General features: G+C 38.1%; 1 protein-coding gene across 8 annotated transcripts in view; it reads left to right on the forward strand.

The window, feature by feature from the left end:
- Positions 1–21582, forward strand: part of LOC121872882 (WD repeat-containing protein 7-like) — a 54671-nt gene that overhangs the window by 5209 nt on the left and 27880 nt on the right. For 2 of the 8 annotated variants that reach the window (XM_042375966.1, XM_042375975.1), the window contains exons 8-20: positions 2617–2640; positions 6761–6851; positions 7237–7329; positions 7744–7888; positions 8386–8559; positions 9155–9375; positions 9884–10079; positions 10708–10895; positions 11117–11273; positions 11681–11818; positions 12673–12741; positions 13092–13124; positions 17346–17414. In XM_042375966.1, coding sequence (XP_042231900.1) covers positions 2617–2640; positions 6761–6851; positions 7237–7329; positions 7744–7888; positions 8386–8559; positions 9155–9375; positions 9884–10079; positions 10708–10895; positions 11117–11273; positions 11681–11818; positions 12673–12741; positions 13092–13124; positions 17346–17414 — 1598 coding nt within the window. The remainder of the gene's footprint in view (positions 1–2616; positions 2641–6760; positions 6852–7236; positions 7330–7743; positions 7889–8385; positions 8560–9154; positions 9376–9883; positions 10080–10707; positions 10896–11116; positions 11274–11680; positions 11819–12672; positions 12742–13091; positions 13125–17345; positions 17415–21582) is intronic. The other 6 variants (XM_042376016.1, XM_042376024.1, XM_042375999.1 and 3 more) reach the window with 5 other exon arrangements.

Consider the following 21582-nt stretch of genomic DNA (forward strand, 5'->3'; position numbering starts at 1 on the left):
TAAGCCAATATCACAACAGTAAGTAGGTGAAGGGCAGAACATTAAATTATGATGTCACAGCTGATGTTTGAAATTTACTAAAGATTCCTCCTGTTGAAATTACCAGTGAATACATATCATCACCAGACACACTTCAGAATATCTGTTTTTAAGTAGTCTGTCGTAGGTCATTTATACCGCTGGGTGTGTTATGGTACTATGGTATTTCTCTCTCTCTCTCTCTCCTTTTGTATCTAATGCTAGAGTAGATGTTAATATAGGCTGTGTGTGTGTTTTTTTCCCTCCTTGTGTTGTATGTGTTTTATTAGTGTTTGCTTAGTGCATGTTTCCTTGGCTGTGCTTTGTTATGTTTGTCATTGATACATAGGTAAATTCCCCACCTAACTTTTTTTTTATAGCAGTTTGTTATTTTTTGCAAGTGATAATGTTGGTGAGGAATGATGCCAGGTTGTGTGAAGTATCAGGGGTAAACTGGATAGGTGTACTGTGTGGGGCCTTACACAGAACTCGGCTACAACAGTAGGAATAAATTAGTGAATGATAACAAATGAATGGAATGTGTGTATACATGTGTATGTGTGTGCACTATTGGTTCCAGCCTCCCAGAATCATAGCGGGGAAATGCGTGAAAAGGTAGATTTTTTTCATACAGTACAGTATATATTGTTTTCTTTTGTTTATCCTCTCTACATTCTTATTTTTTCTTTTTCTTTATATTCTTCAGTGTTGATATTTCAGATGACTAACACAATATCCCAACACTTCAGTGAATAAAATGAAGTTCCAAATGGTCTTTTGAACATTTCTACAGTAGTACATGTTTTACATACAGTACACCACAGAATTTCTTATACATAACATGATTAACAGGACTTTACTCTTGATAAAATAAGGTAAATTCTGAATTGTGAGCTGTTTTGTTTGCCGACAAAGTCAATACAAGAGTTATTGTAGTTGTTTTTGTATGAACCTTTTTTTAAATACAGTAGTGATGAGTTTAGCCAATAAGGGAGCTTAGATGAAGTGTCTGGGTTTTGTTGTATTTTATCAATTGTTTTTGTACAGTAGCTATACAGTATTAGGTTGTAAAATAAAAGTTGCTTTCTACCATATCAGTGTTACAACAGGGGGGGGGTTTCATCATCATTACCTTTTACGGCCATTTTCCTCACTTGTGTGGGTTAGCCAGGATTATGCACTGGCAGCTCTCCATGCTGTACGGTCTCTTGCAGCCTCTCTCATCAGGTTCTTAACTAATGTTATTTCCTACAACCTCTCTCTATGTTTCCTCCTCTACACAGTTAGACTTATGCATCTCGTGACCCAGTTAGTCTCCTCAATTCTCTCCACAAACTCGGACCATCTCAGCCTACCTCTACAGGAGACTTGGCCAATTCTCTCAATACCCTGCTGTTCTCTTAGCTCTGAACAAGGTGTTTTTATCTTTCAGTGAGACATTACACGTCCACCTCACTATTTTCATTTCAGTCGCTCAAGTCTGCGTACATAGTCCTATTTAACTGGATATTTCATTCCTTTAACAAAACTGAAGCAGAAATGTCAGTAATCCCCAAGTGTCAAGTTTCAAAACCTCCTCATTATATGGAAGGAAGGTCTGGTTCCTAGTTTCTCCACTACAAGTAAAGAAAGACAGTGAGAGCAGTACTGTATACTGTATTGTGAGCAGAATTAACCAGGAATCTTCTTGGATATGCAACAATTACACTTTCATGCAATAGCTACTATGTATTGTGCTGGACTTTTGAACAATCTAGCAGGTGCTTTGTATTAGGATAAAATGTCACACTCTAAATGGGTGTTAGTAGATGGAATCCTTCTCTTGGATTTACTGTGTGTGTGGCTGAACTAATGTTTGGGGGGTTTGTTTCCCTCACTCTAACTACAGAACGAGCACCTTAACAGTCAGGGGAGAAGTGCCAGTCACCCTATACTGTATCCTTATAACAAAAGTCTTAGTTGTATTTTATTGTTTTATCTACACATTGTTCCTTTAGAACTTACTTTAACCTAGTGGAGACAACTCTATTAATTTTGTTTTATCATATTATCTTTTTAGTTTATCTCTATGCTTTATCTCCTGTGAGGGGGTGTTGTGTTCGTGATGTCAGAGCCTCCGGGCTGCTTATTTCTATAGTAGATACATACTTTGTCTTCTCGCTTTCCTGTATTCTCTCCCTCATTCTCCTTTATACATTACTCCACCTTCCCCTTGTATACACCTTCTCCTGCTGACCTGTCCTCTGATATCTTCCTCACAGATCTAACTGTTAATATGAGAATGATCTTGTTGTATATAACCAAACAGTTAGTATAAGAGAGGATAATATTGTAGTCAACTAACTGATAATACAGTACACAGCTGCTCTTAACATTTGGTCTTTGTTTTGAATGATAAATATATTATATAGTTTAAGATTAAGTGACATCACAACCAAAACTTATATTTCCTTTACACAGTTGGGATAAGGTAATAATTTGTTTATATTTATATATTATTGTATATAGTACAGTACAGTATATTTAGTAGGTTGTGTTCATACTTGTGTTTAATGATAACATGCATCCTGTAGCTAACTCACACATCACCTTTTACAGGTTATTGAGGGGCAAGGCAGTTAGGTCAGTAGACCACACTACAGATCATTCAGTTTTGTATTGGATGGAGTGTGTTTCTCTTATTCTGTTGTTTGATGCGCACCGCTGTGCACTGCCAGTTGGCTTGTGCCGTAGCTCTCCTGTGTGTCCAGCTTGTTGTCAACATCTTCATTCTTTTGTTTTATGTTCTCTTGTACCTCTTCCTCAGATATAAGCTCTCGAATGACATGTTCAACTCTTAAGCATTACTTGTAAAGACAGTTATATATAATTTAGGGGAAGTCTCCTGAATATCACCAGCAAACAACTTATTATTTAAAGAAGTATCATTTTAGGATCATCAGATTTGTTTGATAAAGTCATACATTGATAGACACAACACAGTTCATAGTCATTCACCTGTAATGAAAGATATTAATATAAAGTTCTGGTGATGATCAGAGGACACACACTTATGAAGGGGAGAGAGAGAGAAGTTTTCACCACCACAGCCTTAATTAAGTCTTCCACACTCATCTTCTCATGTTGCCCCTTGGCCTGTTTTTATTCAGGATACCTACACCATATTCTCACACTTGACCCTCTGGCCCGGCTCTCATCCATACACAGTTATGTTTACATCCTTGCACTGTATGTTTATGAACCAGACTCTTGTTTGTTTTTTTAGCTGATGCCTTACTTTGCTCTGCTCTTATGTTCTTGTTGTTTCAGTACGTTTATCTCTCGTGCTGTGGAAGGTATGCTTTGCTCCTACTCCTTCTCTCTTTCTATCATCATCTATGCATTACTCTTACTCTCTTTCCGTCAACATTTATTCTTTATTCGTACTCTCTCCCTCCATCCTTATCTCATTTCTCAGTCTTGACAGTACAATATACTCTTGCCTGTGCTGTTCCTTCTACTGGATGTTGCCATTACTTCTCATATTAAACTGTGCTTCTGTTGCCTTGGTGCTGATGATAATCTCTGGTCACACACTGGTAGGCTTCATCTACATCGCCATATTACCTGTTCTACTGTTTTAATGTGTTTTGATGGCTATGGCTGGCTCTCTTCTTCCTTGGAGTCATCTCCCTCGATAATTTTCACGGGGAAAGGTTTGGAACTTTTTAAACCTAACCAGTATTTGACATTTTATTTTTTACTGTAAGAAATTTGAGGAATATTGTAAAGGACATTTTAGATAAGGTATGATTGGGTTGATAGAGCTACATACTCTCTGCTTGTGCAGTGCAATTGTGCTTGTTTATCAGAGCATTGCCAAGGTATGCTCTTTCTCCTCGCATTTCGCTGACATTGCTTAACACTGAGTACTGTAGTTGTTATTTTTTTATGCTCAAGAAATTATTTGTGAAATGACTTGTGAGGTTCTGCCCTAAATCTCCTGGTAGAGCTTTTCTGGTATAGGTGACTGTCCACTTTCTGACTCAGGGATGCTAACGTTCAAGGATCAGTGGAAAATTGTATAAACTATTGCTCTTCAGGTGAGTCAGGGGGTAATGGGGACATTATCTCAAGCCACTGTCCAGCTGGGCCTTGAGAAGCCTGCATGTTAAACCAGGTAGGACAGATCACATGACACATCACCCAGCCATAAATTTGGGTCCCTGAAGTTCAACCTTCTCATATTTTTCTCCGCATTCATGCTGCCAGACATATGTTGCTCATGCTGCTCTGTCCTCATCACAGAGCTTGTAAGGCTAAACTTTCCTTTCATTGTGTATTTTCTTGTGTGGACAGCAGCATTTTTGCCTTATAGTCTTTATATGTATTTTATTTTCCATTATGATTTTTTTTATGGCATTTCAGTAACTTTGATTTGCAGTACAATTGTAAATATGTCTTGTGGTGACCCTGATGGATGTTTGAAGGTAAGCTAACTGCAGGACTGGCCAGTACAGTGTATCCTCTTATATGCTTGTGGTACTGTGGCATTCTGCTGCAGCTCTTAAGTTTACGGTGAGAGAGACTGACATAATAGGGCTGTATGGTGAAGGTCAGACAGTGTGTGATCTGCTTCCTTTGCTCCCCAAGCCATTCACCATCACAGGGGAGGTGAGGGAGGGGTGCTAATACTACTGTGTGTGGAGGGACAAGTTACTCCTGTGAACATCATCGGCTCTACTCTTATATCTGTCAAGTATTGTCCTTAATAAGTGTTTACTCAGTTTAAAAGAGGAGAGGAAAAGAAATAATTTAAAAAGTGATGTACCAAGAGTAAAGAGGCAGAAAAAGTATTTACTATAAAGTTTTGGAGATCTTGAATACATTAGGTGAAGCTTCGTACTCTGTGACGAAAGCATGAGTTGATCTCCGGGGAACAGATGTAGAGGTAACTGAGACCTTCGGAATAAATCCAAACCGTCACTAATTATTTCCCTTCTAGTTTCGGGGTTTTAATTCTGCCGGAGTTTTATTTATTGCTTTGTTGAGTTGAGTTTTGCACCTTCTCTTTTTCCTTGGGGCCACCACTCCTCTTCCTCCTCTTCCCTCTTAAAACATTAACTGGTTTAGTATTTTGAGGATTGATCTTGAATATCCTCTTTCTAGTACTGTGTAACCCAAGCCAGGCAGCCTAAAAAACCTCCCACCTCCATTAATTTTGTCTTTAGTCAGCAAGAAGTTAAATGGGAGCAGTTGACAAGACCTTTATCCTCTTAGATGTGTTTGGACAGGACTGGATTCATTTTGGTTAATAGATGATGGAGTCAGTCACAATAATGAATGAGTGCCTAGTTGGATGGTCATGATTCTAAATAGATAGACCTTTAGTATTTAGGAGCCATAGCTGTATCATGTTCCCCTCACTCAGAGCCAGAGGTATGGGGGGAAGGAAGACATTGATGATCACCACAATCTATTATCACATTACCAGAATTGGATCTTACAGTGTCTACAAGATGTTTTTTATGATGTGTATACAGTACATATCTCTTCCCGGGTACAAGCTCTGGTGATTCCATATACTGTACAGAACTCATTGACCTTTTTACCAGTGGAGACATATTAGAAGTCATATTGTTTGCTGCTAATATGGCTTAACTTGACATTGTGTGGCAGATGGCCGACTTCTGGTCACATTACTATACCCTAAATATTTTAAATAGACGAAAAGATAATATAAATTTATTTGGTGGCGATTATAAATGTTTATAGTTTTAGAGTAATTGAAAAAGTTATGGCATTTCATCTGATGTTTGGTATAGGTAAAGTTCTGTTTAGTTCACTCAAGCTGTCAACTTTCTATCCAGTCAGGTTCTGTTGAATAAAAATTGAGTGTAATTCTGTTTTAGAACATCAAAATTGTTAAAAATAAGGTACATGATCATTGTAGTTATTTAGTGCAATTTAGTAACCTATAGTGACCAGAATTGTTGGTAGATTTTTGCATGTTCTACCCTGATGAAGGTGTAGGAAACAACTAGTGCTCCAACTTTAGAATCTAGTCTCTGGTCTTGATTATTCCAAGTTATTATTGACTGTTGAGTGTTTTTCCCCACAACACCGTGGATAGTTGAAGTTCAGTGAAGTTTAATACCCCATGAAGCTACTGTATTGTTGTGTACTGTGCAGTGTTGATTGGTATTCCTTTAATAGTTTTTGTATTAAATCACACTTTATACATGTTGTATATTGATGTATAATATGAATTTTTTTTGTTAAATGAGTGTACAAAGTGAATGTTTGTCACACATGTTTTGAGTTGTGTTGTACAGTACAAGCTTGTACATGATGATGATATATGTTTGTTTTACAGCATGTTGTTCTTCAAGACCATATATAGAAGTACTGTATATAACACCATCAGTTTATTCCTCAAGAGCAGATCTGTTACAGTCTTATTATTAATTATGGGGATAAAAGTTAAGGAGCTTATAGAAATAAATAATTGAGGAGAAATACATCATATTCCTCTTAGTAGAGTTGACAACCAGCAGTATAAACCAAAACCCTATTAAGATATGTTTTTGTCTCTAATGTGGACATGGTTAACACACTTGGTATATGGTTAGCATACTACAGTACAGTAACCTATATCACCCGTTGCCTGCCACGCGTATACCGGCAAAGATAACCATTGTCCGTGTATTAATTATATAGTCATCGTCCGTGTCCACACATTGAACGCTCTTTCCTTCCTCAGTTGCATCGTTGAAAGCAGAGCATTTCACAACAAGCAAGTTGAGGGGGACAATCCTCTCATGTACGGCGTCGTCCAGCCTCAGAATGAAGAGGTATTAAACACCCTCGTAGCACAGTTTTATCTTACTTGAGTTAAGCTTTGAATTACCCAGTAGAGTACAGCCCTTGGTAACTAAAAGATGGAGTGGTGTGAGAGTTATCAGTGTGCACATTGCTACATAAACACTTAAGCAGGTAATACTGTACTGTACCTTACTTTTTACACCCATCACACTTCTGAAGTACATAACCCGACGACACACTTGACCACTTAAAACAACAATCAAATCACTGCCTTATAAGAGTAATAGTCATTACAATAGATGGTTAAATGTGTTATGCAGAATGAATATTATATTGACAAAAATTAGGATAGTGGTTTGTCTTTTTTTTTAATAATTTGTAAACAAATAATCAATTGTTGCCTTTATCTTGCAGCACCTAGTCAACGCTCCATCATGGCAGTTTATGATGATTCCCCTGGAGAGTGGGGCAGAGAAGCTGCTACTAAGAGGCGACTGTGAGGGCCAGGTAATTATTTTCTCCCCTTTGTCAAGTACACTGTAATGAAGATTATTATTAACATGTCAGGCATCAAGAATTGTCATGAGTGATGATATGCAGAATAATATAGATTTGATCCTGTTTATGTGTTGACCAGAAACAATATATTGACTTTCCTGTATTTGTCTAATTTTTTTTTACCTTTGGGCTCCACATCAACCATTACAGTTTATAGGAGTAACGCGTCTGCTGGTTGACTGATTCATTCCACTCGCAAATACACCACTAATATTTTCTTTTTAAAGAGGGAAACATGAGATAGGGATTGACAAGGTTATGAAATCCATTCAGGTTGTGTAGATGGTTCATAATAAAGTATAGATGTTTAGTGTTATAGCAATGAGAGAATCAGCCTGACATAAAGTCTTCTCCGGCATACAGGTGATGTTGTGGCGCCTGGCAGATGTGTCTGAACAACAGCTGCAGCAAATCAGCCAAGCACATCCCTTCCAGCCTCTCATCTTCTCACCAACTCTAAACCACTCTATGATGAAGGCCTGGGTTGCTATGATTCCGCCCCCAATAGGTAAGAGAGGTTAATGGCTATGATGATAATTTCTTGCCCTGTTCTTGAGTCCCCCAACCATGATCTGCTTTGGCTACAACTTAATTGCTCCCAAATCATGTTAACTCAAATCACACTTGGCAGACAAACTATTGCTAAATTAAACATTGCACCCTAAACCCAAAACACAGTTACTTCACTCTGAACCCACAATTGGCTAATCAAATTATTCATTAGTAAGTCATTGTACATTTTGTCCCTACTGCACCCTTTCTCTCATCTGTTTTGATTATACTACTACAGTCACCAGACCCCAAGATAACACTACCATAGTCATTTAGGTCCCATGTTTGCTTTAATTCAACCCATTTTTCTTATTAGCTCATCTGATGTTTGCTGCTCTCTCCAGTCTAGACCCAGAGCCCTGGTTCTGATGTGATACATAAAAACAAAGTCGTTTTCTCGTGTGTTCCTGTTTTCTGTTGATTGAGTATTTATGATGAAATTTTGGTCGGCAGGCGTGTTGGACCAGCTGGAAGGAGAGAAGAATCCCCCGAGGATCACGGCCAGTCTCTTCCTGCCTCTCCAGGGACGCCTCGCCTGTGGTCGCGAGGATGGCTCCATCATCCTGGTCCCAGCTACGGAGACCATCATGCTCCATCTGCTTCATGGCAAACACCACCAGTATCACAGTAGGCACCCAGCTTCCCCCAGGCAGTATTTCGAGTTCCTCGTCTAAAGGCTCACTTTAGATGATAATTTGACTTAAGGTGAAGTCAATGTAGCTTTACCATTAGAATATATGTACAGTACTGTACTCTACCTGTACCTAGTATGAGATGGCATGAATTGTAGGAGTCAGGAAAAATTAGTAAATAATGAAACTGTTCTTGGATACTATTAGCTTAGAGGAACAGACTCAGGAAGATTTACCTTAAAGAACTAATGCTGGAAATTTTAGTAAGGACCATAAAAGAGAACTAAAGAATTGTGTGATGCCTTTGTAGACAATAAATTTTCATAGTTGGGACAACTCCAGTTTACAGTGACTGGCACAGAGGTTGGAGCTGAGGAGTGGTCATGCCTTCTAAATATTGTTTTTATATGTTGTGGGAGGTTTTAACAACCTTATATGGCCCTTGTCTCCTCTTGTGCCACAACAGGAATGGCTGAGCAAAAAAAAAACGATTATTTTTTATTTATGTTGAATGAGCATTAGTTTTTGTCAAGGTTTAAAACACCTGTAGTGATGATAATAAGACTAATTGTTCTGTTTCACTCTCCCAGACTGGGCTCAGCCGATGGTGTTACGAGGTCATCAGGGACGGGTCAACTGCCTCCTCTATCCTCACGGTGAAAGTCCCCGCTACGACATGGCTCACCTGGTGTCCGGAGGAATTGATTTCTCCATTATCGTGTGGGACATGTACACAGGCAACCTGATCCATAGATTTGTGGTTCAGGCGGGACAAATTCTGCAGCTGCTGGTCCCACCGCCTACATGTACGGTGAGTTGTGGCTCCTCTGTCACTTAACTTTTGGTCCCCAGCATAGAGGACTATGTCAGTTGGTGTGTGTGTGCATCTGTTTATAATTATTTCTGTTTGTTTTTAATCATATTTTTAAGATAACTTAACTAGTGCATAAGGATTGATGATGTCCATCCATGTATTTGTTCATAAGTGTCTTTAAAATTAACTAATCTGGCTACCTGTCATAACAAAACTTCACATCACTTGTTATAAATGATGTACAGTGTAGTACATTGTCATGGATGGAGTGGTACCCAAGCCTCCTGGAAATAGCCACTAGGAGGCCAATATATTATAAGGAAAATGTTTCAGAAATGGCATATCGGGAAGTTCTTCTTTTGGTTTTAGGATTCTATAGGATTGGAGGGTTGGGTACCACTTCAGCTAAAATGGGAAGTATAGATCCTTTACTAAGAATGGGTAAACATACAATTACTTTCTTTATAGATTTTCTACATAGATAATTTCCATTGGTATTTTGCAGCCTCGCATCCAGAACTGCATTTGTAGTGTTTCTGAGGACCACAGTGTAGCACTGCTGAGCATCAAGGAGAGAAAACTGGTGCTACTTGCATCTAAGCACCTGTATCCCGTCCTTAATGTCAAATGGCGGCCCGAGCACGACTTCTTGATGGTCGCCACGCACGATGGATCTGTTTATGTCTGGCAGATGGAGACAGGTCAGCTAATTCTTATTTTTTTTTAAGTTGTATTGTTTTATATGAATCCAGTAGACTTGTAATGTGTTTGTCTGTCTCAGTTATTGAGGTTAAAGTAATGATCTGATGTTGTTTATTCAGTGCAGAGAATAATGACAAATTTTTTCATCAGTTTTCAATGTTGGAAGATGAATTATATCTTTATCATTCTTGTACCTCATAAGGTCATCAGTCAATACAGTACTTTGAAACTTTGGAAACAGCTCAGTTTGTGTTGACGGCTAAAGTTAAACATAGTTTTGCCAAATAAACAGAAAAATGGTGAGATGAAGAACTTGTACCCATTAAATGGTAAATACTCAAGGCATCTGACAGACATTTAATATGCAAAGCCTACAGTTGAAGATTTAAAATACATAATTATAAAATTTTTCATATCATGGTTGGTTTCACATGTCTGCCACATTCCTTACAGCTTTAGTATTACTCATGGATGCCATTATTTGTATTCTCCTCAGTACAATATGATTTAATCTAGATGAAGGCTTCTATGTCAGTACATCTGCAACTTCATGTGGTTTTCTGAATGGGTCAGCTTCTTGGATTATGAGGACAGTACAGATCATTAACTACAGGTATTTCTAAATAGGTCACTTAGATCGCGTTCTACAAGGCGTGACAGCAGAGGAAGTATTGGGAGCTTGTGATGAACACTCCACAGCCCCGGGCAGTGGCAGTGGTGGTGCTGGCTCTGACACAGGACTTGCTAACCCTGCTGTTCACCTCTTCAGGGGCCTCAGGCATCGGAACTTGGCGGCTATTAGACATGCTGCACAGGTAACCATATTTTATCCTAACTGTTTTTACTTGTTTCTATACAGTATTGCTAAATTTTTTATACAGTAGCTAACACATGTAGGCTTAGAATATGGCCTTAAAATGATGATGATGATGACTGTTCTTAGATGACTTGTGACTTATCTTAGGTTTTGAACTACTAAAGACAAACTGTTGTCTCTGTATGAAGAAAATTGAATGGTATTTTATGTATCCTTCAGAGGGGGATCCAGCAGGTGTTGGGCGAACAGAACAACTATCAGGACATTCACGATAGTTCCAAGATGAGAACTTGTCCCCTCATGATACAAGGACTCCGCACAAATAAACAAGACGCTAACTCCCACGTTCTCTTCTTTGACATCGAAGCTCTTATTGGTGAGTTGCTTAAGGTTGTTCATATTTGCCGTACTTGCACCAGAATAGATCATGTGTGATATTCTCCCATATGTTTGCCTTCATTCTATCATCAAAACATATTGGGATCTTACGAGTCAGGTATTAGTAATATAAAATAAAAACACAGACCATAGAATATAATTGATGGCTTATTCTTGCACCATAATATAGTTTCATTATTTAACCACACAAATGCTATGCCAGGTATGATTTTGATACCACACTGAGGCTCTACGATCAGTTGAGTGGTGAGGGAGGATGTGATAGGGTGGTATTTGTCCTGTTGTGCACAAGGCCAGGATTTTATATAGTATTAAGACCGCAGAGAGTTTCTATCTTTAAAAGTATTAAGAGATGTTTACTACTGCTGGACTCTTGTGTTGCAGTTCAGCTCCTGAGTGATGAGTACACCCTTATGTCACCCGGGACCCTGGAGGCCAACGAGTTAATCATGAGTAGCCAGTACCAGCGGATGAACGTCCTCACTCATCCTGCCTCACCAGAAGCGGCAAAGAAAATAGCAGGTCAGTACTGTGCTATCAGTTCTCCTACTCACTTTTTTACTTCTGTCTTAATATGGATGTGCAGTCTATGTAACATCTCTATATTGTTATAATGCGTATGGTGGTCAGGTTTTATTGTGGCGGTGATACTGTTGGGTGCTACAGTTAATAGTAGCACATGTATTTGAGCTGTGAAATAAACTAAGTACTGTATTTCTGATGTATGGGGATAAATCACCAGCAAATCTCGGTGTTTGAATCTCCCAAACCCCAGAACTACAGCTTTTGTGACTATGATCTGAAAGTAAAATATATTCACAAATTAGATTAATCTTTCCTTTTCATACTGGATTTCATAACTATAACCATTAGTATTATAGTATGACATCAGTGGAGAGATAATTTTATAGTGTTCTTGGAAATTATTGTAGAGTATCTGGGGCCTGCAGGGTGGTGCATGTCGCTCTCCAATTAACAGTAAATTTGCCTGAATATCTTACGGTAATATGTTTCTGTATACTAATATTCTCACAAGTGGATACTTTACATTTCTTAGTGACAATTTTTTTTTTAGGGTTTTTAGAGGATCAGTTTAACAAGGATACAGAAAGTTCACCTGCTTGTCCTCGACCTGTGTGTGACTTGTGTCCTGCTTGTTACCTGTTCCTCGTGTAGCGTGGCTTTATTAACTACTAACTGTGAGACCTCAGTGTGTGTGTGGTACCTCGCGGCCTTTATTGTATATTGAATAATTGTGGTCTCGTGTATGTCTCTTCCCTCTCTGTCTCTCTCTGTGGGGGCTTTCCTGGTTCTGCCATATTGGATACTACTGCTTGGTGGTACTCTCTGGGGTGATGGCGGGACCGATGACACAGAGTTCTTCGGTAAGGTGAAGGATAAAGCCGGAGAGATGGAGAAGAAGATGAAGGAGAAGGACAAGCACGGTAAGGATCCTCTTCGTGTTATTGACCTACGTTTTGATTTCTGTTTGTCCTTTGCAGTAGGTTAGTTGTATGGTGTAGTGACTGAGGGTAAACTGGGGCTTTTAACCTTATTTTAAATGAATAACTTTATGTAACCTCAAAATCTACCATCAATGGTGCCCTATTTTTTTTCCTTCACCCTCCCTCGTTCGTCATTATTTGATCTGTATTTTCCACTTCACATATTGCTTCAAAATGTAATAGGTGAATTGTGTTATAAATCACTACACTCATTGTCACTGTACTTACATCTCTATGCTAATCTAATCACTGGATTCACTCTAATGGTGAAAAATGTATTACTTGTACAGATGAAGCGCAGTTATCCCCTTCGAAATTCCATAGTACGTATTGTGTAATGTTCTGTTCCGTTACCACAGCTTGCTTCTCTTTCTCTCTCGTTTATTGCCGTTCTTTATGTGTTGAGTCTGGTCAGGTGGTGTGGATGTGTTGGGTCTGGTCAGGTGGTGTGGATGTGTTGGGTCTGGTCAGGTGGTGTGGATGTATTAGGTCTGGTCAGGTGGTGTGGATGTATTGGGTCTGGTCAGGTGGTGTGGATGTATTGGGTCTGGTCAGGTGGTGTGGATGTGTTGGGTCTGGTCAGGTGGTGTGGATGTGTTGGGTCTGGTCAGGTGGTGTGGATGTATTGGGTCTGGTCAGGTGGTGTGGATGTGTTGGGTCTGGTCAGGTGGTGTGGATGTGTTGAGCTAGTGGGGTATGACAGATAGATTGATAAAGAGAGAGTACAGTACAGAGATGGATGATGGGAGGGAGAGGGAACAACCAAGAAGATGGATGGAAGGAAGAGGAGAAGGACATAATAAAGGAAGGGGAATGGATACATAGGAAGTAGTAGCAGTGTGTGTGTGTGTGTGAGCTTTTGATTCTAGCCACCCTACACTATAATATGAAAGGACTTGAGAAAACATGGGAAAAAATAATAACTTCAGATATTGCTTAGTATTTTGGGAGATTATTTGCAGATCCTGAGTTCTTGAAGAAATAAAACTATGCAATTTTAGTGTATTAGCCTTTTCACTTAAGTTCTTGTTAGAATTTCCATGTTTTACTTCATCACTACGCTTATTATTATCACGTTAATTTATTAATTTTATTTATTTATTGGTTTATATTTAGTTATTCCTTGTAATGGGGAATGTTCTCTTGATGCTCCTAGAAAAACTAACTCAGCAGATTCATCCCCACCTTGAATTGCCTTCTATACAGCACAATACTTTAGTAAAATATGCTTATTATATTGTTCAAGGGGTGATGTAGGCCCCCTTGGTGATATTCTGGGGAATTTATTTCCTCCACAATAGCAGGACTTCATATCCACTTGGTGTCTGGACTAAGGTTCGAGTGGCACAGACGCGCTTTAAAATAATTATAGCCTTGATTAGATTCTCGGAGAAGTTGTCTTAGATGTTTTTTCAGTAAGAAGTATTGTTGTTATTTAAGGGGTGGATCATATAGGGTGAACGTTATCATACAGAACATGTGTTAGATGACTCAGAACTGTGTCAAACATCCCAAGTTTCTCCAAGCTGAGGCAGACAGACCATGTGGTGGCCATTTGGTGATAAGTACTGTACTGTACATGTATCTCGGAATAAAATGTTCAAAACTCAGATTATCTTTAGATTTTTTAAACTAAGAAGAAAAATGAAGTGTGAACAGATCTGGCAGGGGTTTAAATAATCTCGAATTTACAAGTTTTGAAAGTTTGATTTGGCAGACTGATAGTGTAATAATAAAGGGCGTCCATTCTTTTAGAACGTATTAAATTAGCATTGAAAAGTTCTGCTTGGGTTGTAAGTCAGATATACAAAATCATTGACCATCGTAATGACCGATAAAGTTAAAAATATCATGAAATAACGGAAGTAGGAAAATACAGATAAAAATGTAACTAAAGAGGAGATAAATAAAACAAAAATGAAAACTTATTATAATTTGTGTAACTTTATTGATAAGTGTTTTAACTTATTTTATCTTAAGGTTTTCAGAGTGTAAACGAGATACATACATACACCATTAAACTCAGATTAGAATAAATTTAGTCTGTCATTGCTTCAAGATGCAGATTATTGCACGAGAGGGACGGTGAGAGGTTGCGCTCCGGTTGTTGTTGCTTTGGCTACTTTTTCTACTCTGGCTACTTACTGTACTCTCTGGCTACTTTCTCTACTCTCTGGCTACTTACTGTACTCTCTGGTTACTTATTGTACTCTCTGGCTACTTTCTCTACTCTGGCTACTTTCCTTACTCCATGATCTTTACAAGCTTGCATCTTCCACTTGCTTGATTTGAAATTATGAATAACCCAAAATTTATGTATGAGCAACTATTTATTTCTCTATATTGATAATGCGAATTGATCTCTGTTGTGGATATTTAACCGTGAAAAGTTTTAATCCCAAGGATGATAATTACATAGGTGTGTCGATAAGGTTACCTGATAGTATAGTTTGTATGTGTTCAGTAATTGTCTATCTTTACCATTTGCATGAGGGTTATGAAGTGTAGGTTTGTTTATGCATTGGATGAGGTTGATCCATGATGGTATATATACTCTCACAGTGGACTAGCATTTAGGTTCATAGCGTGTATTAATATCTCTTGTGTCGTCATTTTAGCAGCATGTGGCATTTGGCCCTACGTTATGGATGATGATGTTGTGATTATTATTATTGTTTTTTTTTTTCCTTGGATTTTTGATAGTTTGTGTAAAGTGCATTTGTAGGGAAGACGGCTGTGGTCTTGAATGCTAGATCCAGTCAAGGATGCCATGGCCAATGTCGAGGGATTTATTTATTTTTTATTTTAGTTTCCCAAGTTTGAGATGTTTGCTTTTATTTACTGCTCTATTGACAATGGATTTATCAACTGTACTGTACATATCCTTCTACTGTTCACTTCCTTAGTAAAAGTTTGTTGGAATTGATTGCTCGTTGCTAAATGAATTGTGATGCTAGACAGTACTGGCAAATTTATAATCATTCTTTTCTTTGTCAATGTTAATTATAATTTCTTGGCTCAAAATTATATTCGATGTTAAAAGAATAGTTACGGAATTTTTGCCATGGCGTTGTGAGTCATTGAACAGCCAGCCGGAAATCTGAATTGCCAAAAGTGCGCATGGTTAGAATCTAAAATAAAGTAATGATCATCTGAAGATATCTTGTCTAATAATGAAAAAAAAATAAGTAATCATTTTTTCAGAGTATTTTTGTTTTAACCCCATTGATGACGTTGAGTTAACCCTTTGAAGATGATGATTTAACCCTTTGAAGACGATGATTTAACCCTTTGATGATAATGATTTAATCCTTCAGAACTCAAAGGGGTTGAACCATTGGTACACCTCACTCACAAAGTAAAATTATCTGTCCTGTAGATGTAAGCAAAACACCTGTTGATAAATCCATTATGTTATTGAGTCCAGTTACACATTCTTGATCATGATACAGAGAGAAAACACAAAACATATGGGAACTCTAGAAGCAGCCAAAATACATCATCTGAGAGAATTTTGACTGCTTGATATGGACAGTAGCTGAGATGTTCTATATATGTCAAAGTGGGTAGTTTTTTAATATATATACCTGGTATAGATTATAATGGTTTAGGACCATTAACTGTGTAGATGATCCCTTACCCCATAGAGTTACCCCCACTGATCCCCAGTCTATTGGTTGAGGCAAGTATTGTAGACAAGTAGAGCTGTATTTGCTTCTAAACTTATGAGATTGTAGATACAAGTGAAGTCTTATGTGTTATCAACCTCTTGTAGTGAGTATTATGCAATATACAATACAATATACTTATTATACACTTACTAACGTGTTGTATACATTTTAGTGAGGTTGAACATAGTATTTAGAAAGATCTGTGAGAGTTGTAGTAACTTGTGTCCCTCTTGGCAATATGATCCTTGAACACAACTTACTATTCCGGTTTTTGTATAAGTTACCATGTGTGTATGTGTGTAGAATTGTGGTGGGTTATGTGAGGAATAGAAGGTTAAAAGTCAGGGTTAGAGAATGAATTGTTCTGTCAGATACTCAAAAATGACTATCTATTCAACCCATGTGTGTGTAGTAGTCTCTTAAGTGTGTGTGTGTGTGTGGTGGTGTATTCACTGTACTATGTGTTTAAAGTGTGTGCCTGCTACACTGAGGTGAGGTTGGATGGGCAGGACTCTTGAGAAAGATCAGTTAATGCTGGTGACCCGTCCACTCTTAACCTCCGTGTTTAGAGTATGTGGTTGGGTGTTCCTCTAGGGTACATCACTAACCCAGGGTACACACACGCACACACACACACACACAGATATAGATACTGTATATATATTTATGTTAAGATTTAATGTTAATATAAGTGTGTGTGTGTATGTGTGAGTACATATATGCATGCATGTGTGTGTGTGTATGCAAGTTTATTTGTTGATACAGTGTAAGGTGTTGAGTGTTAATATAGTAAGGCCAAGAGAGCAATGAGCTGAGCACTCCCTCCCTCCCTCCCTCCCTTTCCCCAACCCACTGTCTTCTCGTGGCGATTAGATATACTGGGTCGAGCTAAGGACAAGGCCACCAATATGGAGAAGAAGATCAGGGAGCGAGACCAACAGGGTAGGCCGGGAACATAAGCATTTTGCTGCCCTTACTTCTGCATGTGCACCAACATACCTAGATGCATACATTAGTGCATATACTGTACTGTACGTCCGTGTACACCTGGGGTCAAAAGTTCACTCCCTACCGAACTGAAGCAGTGCCGACCACCAAAATAAAACAGTGCACACGCACAAGGTGACCGTCAGGGTTAGCAAGTTCGGAGACTCATTCCCGTGCCTCGGTTCCATCACGGAGCGAACTTTTGACTGCGACTGTACATATACATTACATCACTTGAACTGTAAATCTTGGCGTATACAAACTGATACGTCATGAATTTAATCGACAATTATTATCAACATTGGGACCAAAAACCTATACATCAAGAAATTCTGGTTATTAACACTGTCCTATTTTCTTCTGAAACTGAAATCATAAAACTTTTGACTCACTTGTTTTGATGCATTGAAATCATGGGTAGATCCTTGTCAACCCAGGTTTCTTCCCTACACTTCACACCCTACAACAAAGTCATACACACAGACAAAGTTATCCTTAATATACACTATAAAGGAACGTAAAAGCAGGGAAGTATTGAGCTGTGGCTTCTCTCCTTTACCTCCCATTTTCAATATTTTAGACACTGACACATTTTTAGATCAGTTTTCTTGGAGGAATTTCTTTTTATTTTGCTGTTTTAGAAAGGAATCTTGAATACAGTAAGAGTATTTCATATTCTTGAAGCAGTTCCAGTCGTGCTATAAACTGTACATACAAACTGGCCGAGAATGGTGCGTCCTCTACACCGAGTTGTTTACATTATATGCACTGATTCCGACAATGTGGCGTCTATAACACCGAGTTGTTTACATTAGTGCAGATGTATTGTATATGTACCACTTAGTGCAGTGCTGTCATTAATGTTGTTGGCTGATGTGACACTGCAGCAAAAGCTCATGTTTCAAGAAAGTTTTATATACCTACCTAGATGAAATACTGTAGGTCCTAGTAGCATTGTGCAACATGCATGATAGAGTAGTAGAGGGTTGTGTTCTGGAGCAGTGGTCCCTCAACCCCTGAACCATCTTTGTGCAGCCCTCGAGCCTTCCAGTAAATGGTTAGTTACCAGTATTTGTAGATGTTCTTGAGTTGCGGACCACTGTTCTCCAGTAACGGCATCACGATTGTATTTGCTGCAGCCAATATATGTCAGTTTTCCATTAATACATTGCTAGAGCCACATAATATTCTCAGAGAAATGCTCTTTGTGTCAGAAGTGAAAGACATCAGGGTATTGTACTGTATTAAAATTTTCTGGGATTATACATCTTGATCCTGTTGTATACACACTCCAGAAAATATCTTAACTGAGGTGTCCAATAAATTCCAAGATGAACACCGAGACTCCTGTTGTCTCGGTAGGGTTGTCAAAATCCTTTGTCCGCTGTGTAATATTGTTTCTCACAAAATCATAATGATACATTTTGGAGCGAGTGTACCTCATAAATGTGACCCTCAGAAAGTCAGCACATCACAAGTATAGTTTTACATTATGTTTGTTTACCTTCTTGCACACATTCCTCGCTCCTCCAAAGTACAGTGTAGTTTTGCATGGGGAAAATATCTTTGTCACAGTCTGTTTTGCATGTTCCTACAGGCTGAAAGAATTTGAATATATATATATATTTTTTTTTTAAGTTTCCAGATTCATTTCCAACATGCTGTGTATAACATAACATCAATAATGATATACCTGTAGTGTATTTTATCTTGAATTACTTTATAACCATTTATTTTGCAGTATGTTACAGTATACCCCTGTATATATATATGAGTAATAAAGACAAAGATGAGATCGTCCACACCAGTTTGTATATATATTGAGTATAAGTATATAGTTAACATAGCCACACTTTCCTCACCATGATCCCCCAATAAACATTTATCTTTCCACAGTGTTAAAGTTTCCCTTGATGATTATATAATAGAATCTGGGTTTGTAGACAAGGAACCCATTCAGAGATTAACTTATTATCTTGACATTTAACATCATTTTTAAAGCAACAGAAACACGCCCAGAGACCGGATCATTACAGTATAGTTGTTATGTCCTCATACTTGGGCTTTAAGGTGGAGTTAAGGTGGAAAGGAGTGATAGCAGTCAACATCAATGGAGGTTTTATGATGTCTGCAGTGACGATTTTTATACCTAGATTCAATACAGTATTTACAAGATGGTATCCTTTAATTATCACCAGTTAGACTCATTGTACTGTACTTACCTTTATTGCCCAGGTATTTCAACAGATTTTACAACACTATATACAGGTATTTCAAACTGTCAGTATCTGTGTGTGTATATACATGTCAGTCTCTTATTAGAAGCCATTATGAATTCGTCTGGGTGGTAAAACTCACACGTTGGTTTGTCTTGCGGTAAGCACCATTATAACTGCTCTAGCAAAAGTGTATGTCACTCGGTAGAATCATGTAAGGATTGAAGCTAAATTAATAATGTTTTATTGTATATATGAAAACTTTTTATTACACTTGTCTCAAAATGCTCATAAATGTCTGAGACTTTAGAAATCCTGGCAGGAAATTGTGTATGGAAGAGAAAAGCCAGAAGGGATGGGTAGTGTTGTAGTGTGCTGTCGAGTCTTCCCTTAATATCACATTCAGTTGAGCAAAGAAACTGGGTAGATCTTGATTTATGGAATCATCTATAAATCAAACCAGATTTTCCTATAGACTACCAATATAAATAAGAAGGTACTGTACCTTCCTTAACATGTATTTAACCATTTTTGAAAGGGAACTTTAATAGTAATCACGTTTGTAAAGTAATTGTAATACTGGTGAGTTTAATCTGACTTAAAATGTATTCTGCTTATGAGAAACTGTTGGTCAGTGTTGAAGGTCATGTGTGGCAGGAGTTTTGTGGGTGACTGTGCATTTGCCAGATACCACATCATTGTAATCCCTAGGTATATAATCTCTACAGATGTCTAGAATTTACTGGTGAGGAAATGTCATTCATGTAGGTAGGAAAAAAATGTAGTAATATTTCAAAAGGGGAAAGTGACTTATGATACTGACTAAATTATAAATAATGTTTGACGCGCTACACGTCATGTATAACCAAAACGTGGATAAGAGGGTGACACAGTGGGGGTGATGCAGGTATTGGTGTATGCATGGTAAGCCTTGTGATCCTTGCACTGTGTCTGCTGCTACATCGCACTCTCCATCTCTCCTCTTCCAGGGCAACTCTTGCCTCATTTATGATGCTCTTAACTCCATCATTTCATTAGTTGATTTCTGTCAGGTAGTGCAATTTCTGGTCTGCACAGTTGTACATTTTATTTTCTAGGCTACTCAGTTATACGTGTGAGAAATGGCTCAATGAATATACCACAGGTGGAAAGCTATATGTTGATACAGTAACTCATTTTTACTGTTTTGTTTAAAGCATAAAGTGTAATACCCTGTATTCCTGGGGTTGAGAATTACTGGAAGATTTAGTCATAGAAATGTAATGCTGTACAGTATATATTATGAGTGTTGTTGACTGATACTTAATACAGTAGTAACGACTTGTAAACACTGCTTGCATTTGCTTTACCTGCCGCTTTGTAACAGGATTTTGTTGGATTGTAGAGGAAATATAATTCAGTAGAGAAGATGATATACTGTAATATGTGGTAGGGTGTAAAGCAGTTGGAGTAAGAGTGATAATGAAGACCAAGCTGACCTAATATTTGTGGAGCCATTTTCTGAGACACAGTCCAGGTGTGAAGCATTGATGTCCCTCAAGACTTAACTTGTCCTACTGTGTCAACACTGGCTGTGGGGCGCACCCTAGCAACCAGTTAGTTCTCTACTAGCATGATGTAGCCTAAAATTAGGTCTTCTAAATCTTGGTTCACTTCTAAAATTAATGAATATCTCAATAAACAACAATTATTATTTTTTATTTCCTAAGTACAGTAATGAGGTAGTGTTAATAAGTATGGAAATAGAATGTAAATAATGTAAGTTTAAGAAATGCTTGATTATAGATTGTCTTTAAAAACTGGTTGACAATGGATGCTGCGCCATAGCATGTGGGCTTAGCTATTTCGTCTGCTAACTAATTTGGGTTTGGTTATTGTTGCGGTGGTGGTGGTGGCGGTGGTGCTGC

This window comes from Homarus americanus, unplaced genomic scaffold (assembly GCF_018991925.1).
Source record: "Homarus americanus isolate GMGI-L3 unplaced genomic scaffold, GMGI_Hamer_2.0 scaffold55640, whole genome shotgun sequence".
Lineage (NCBI taxonomy): Eukaryota > Metazoa > Arthropoda > Malacostraca > Decapoda > Nephropidae > Homarus > Homarus americanus.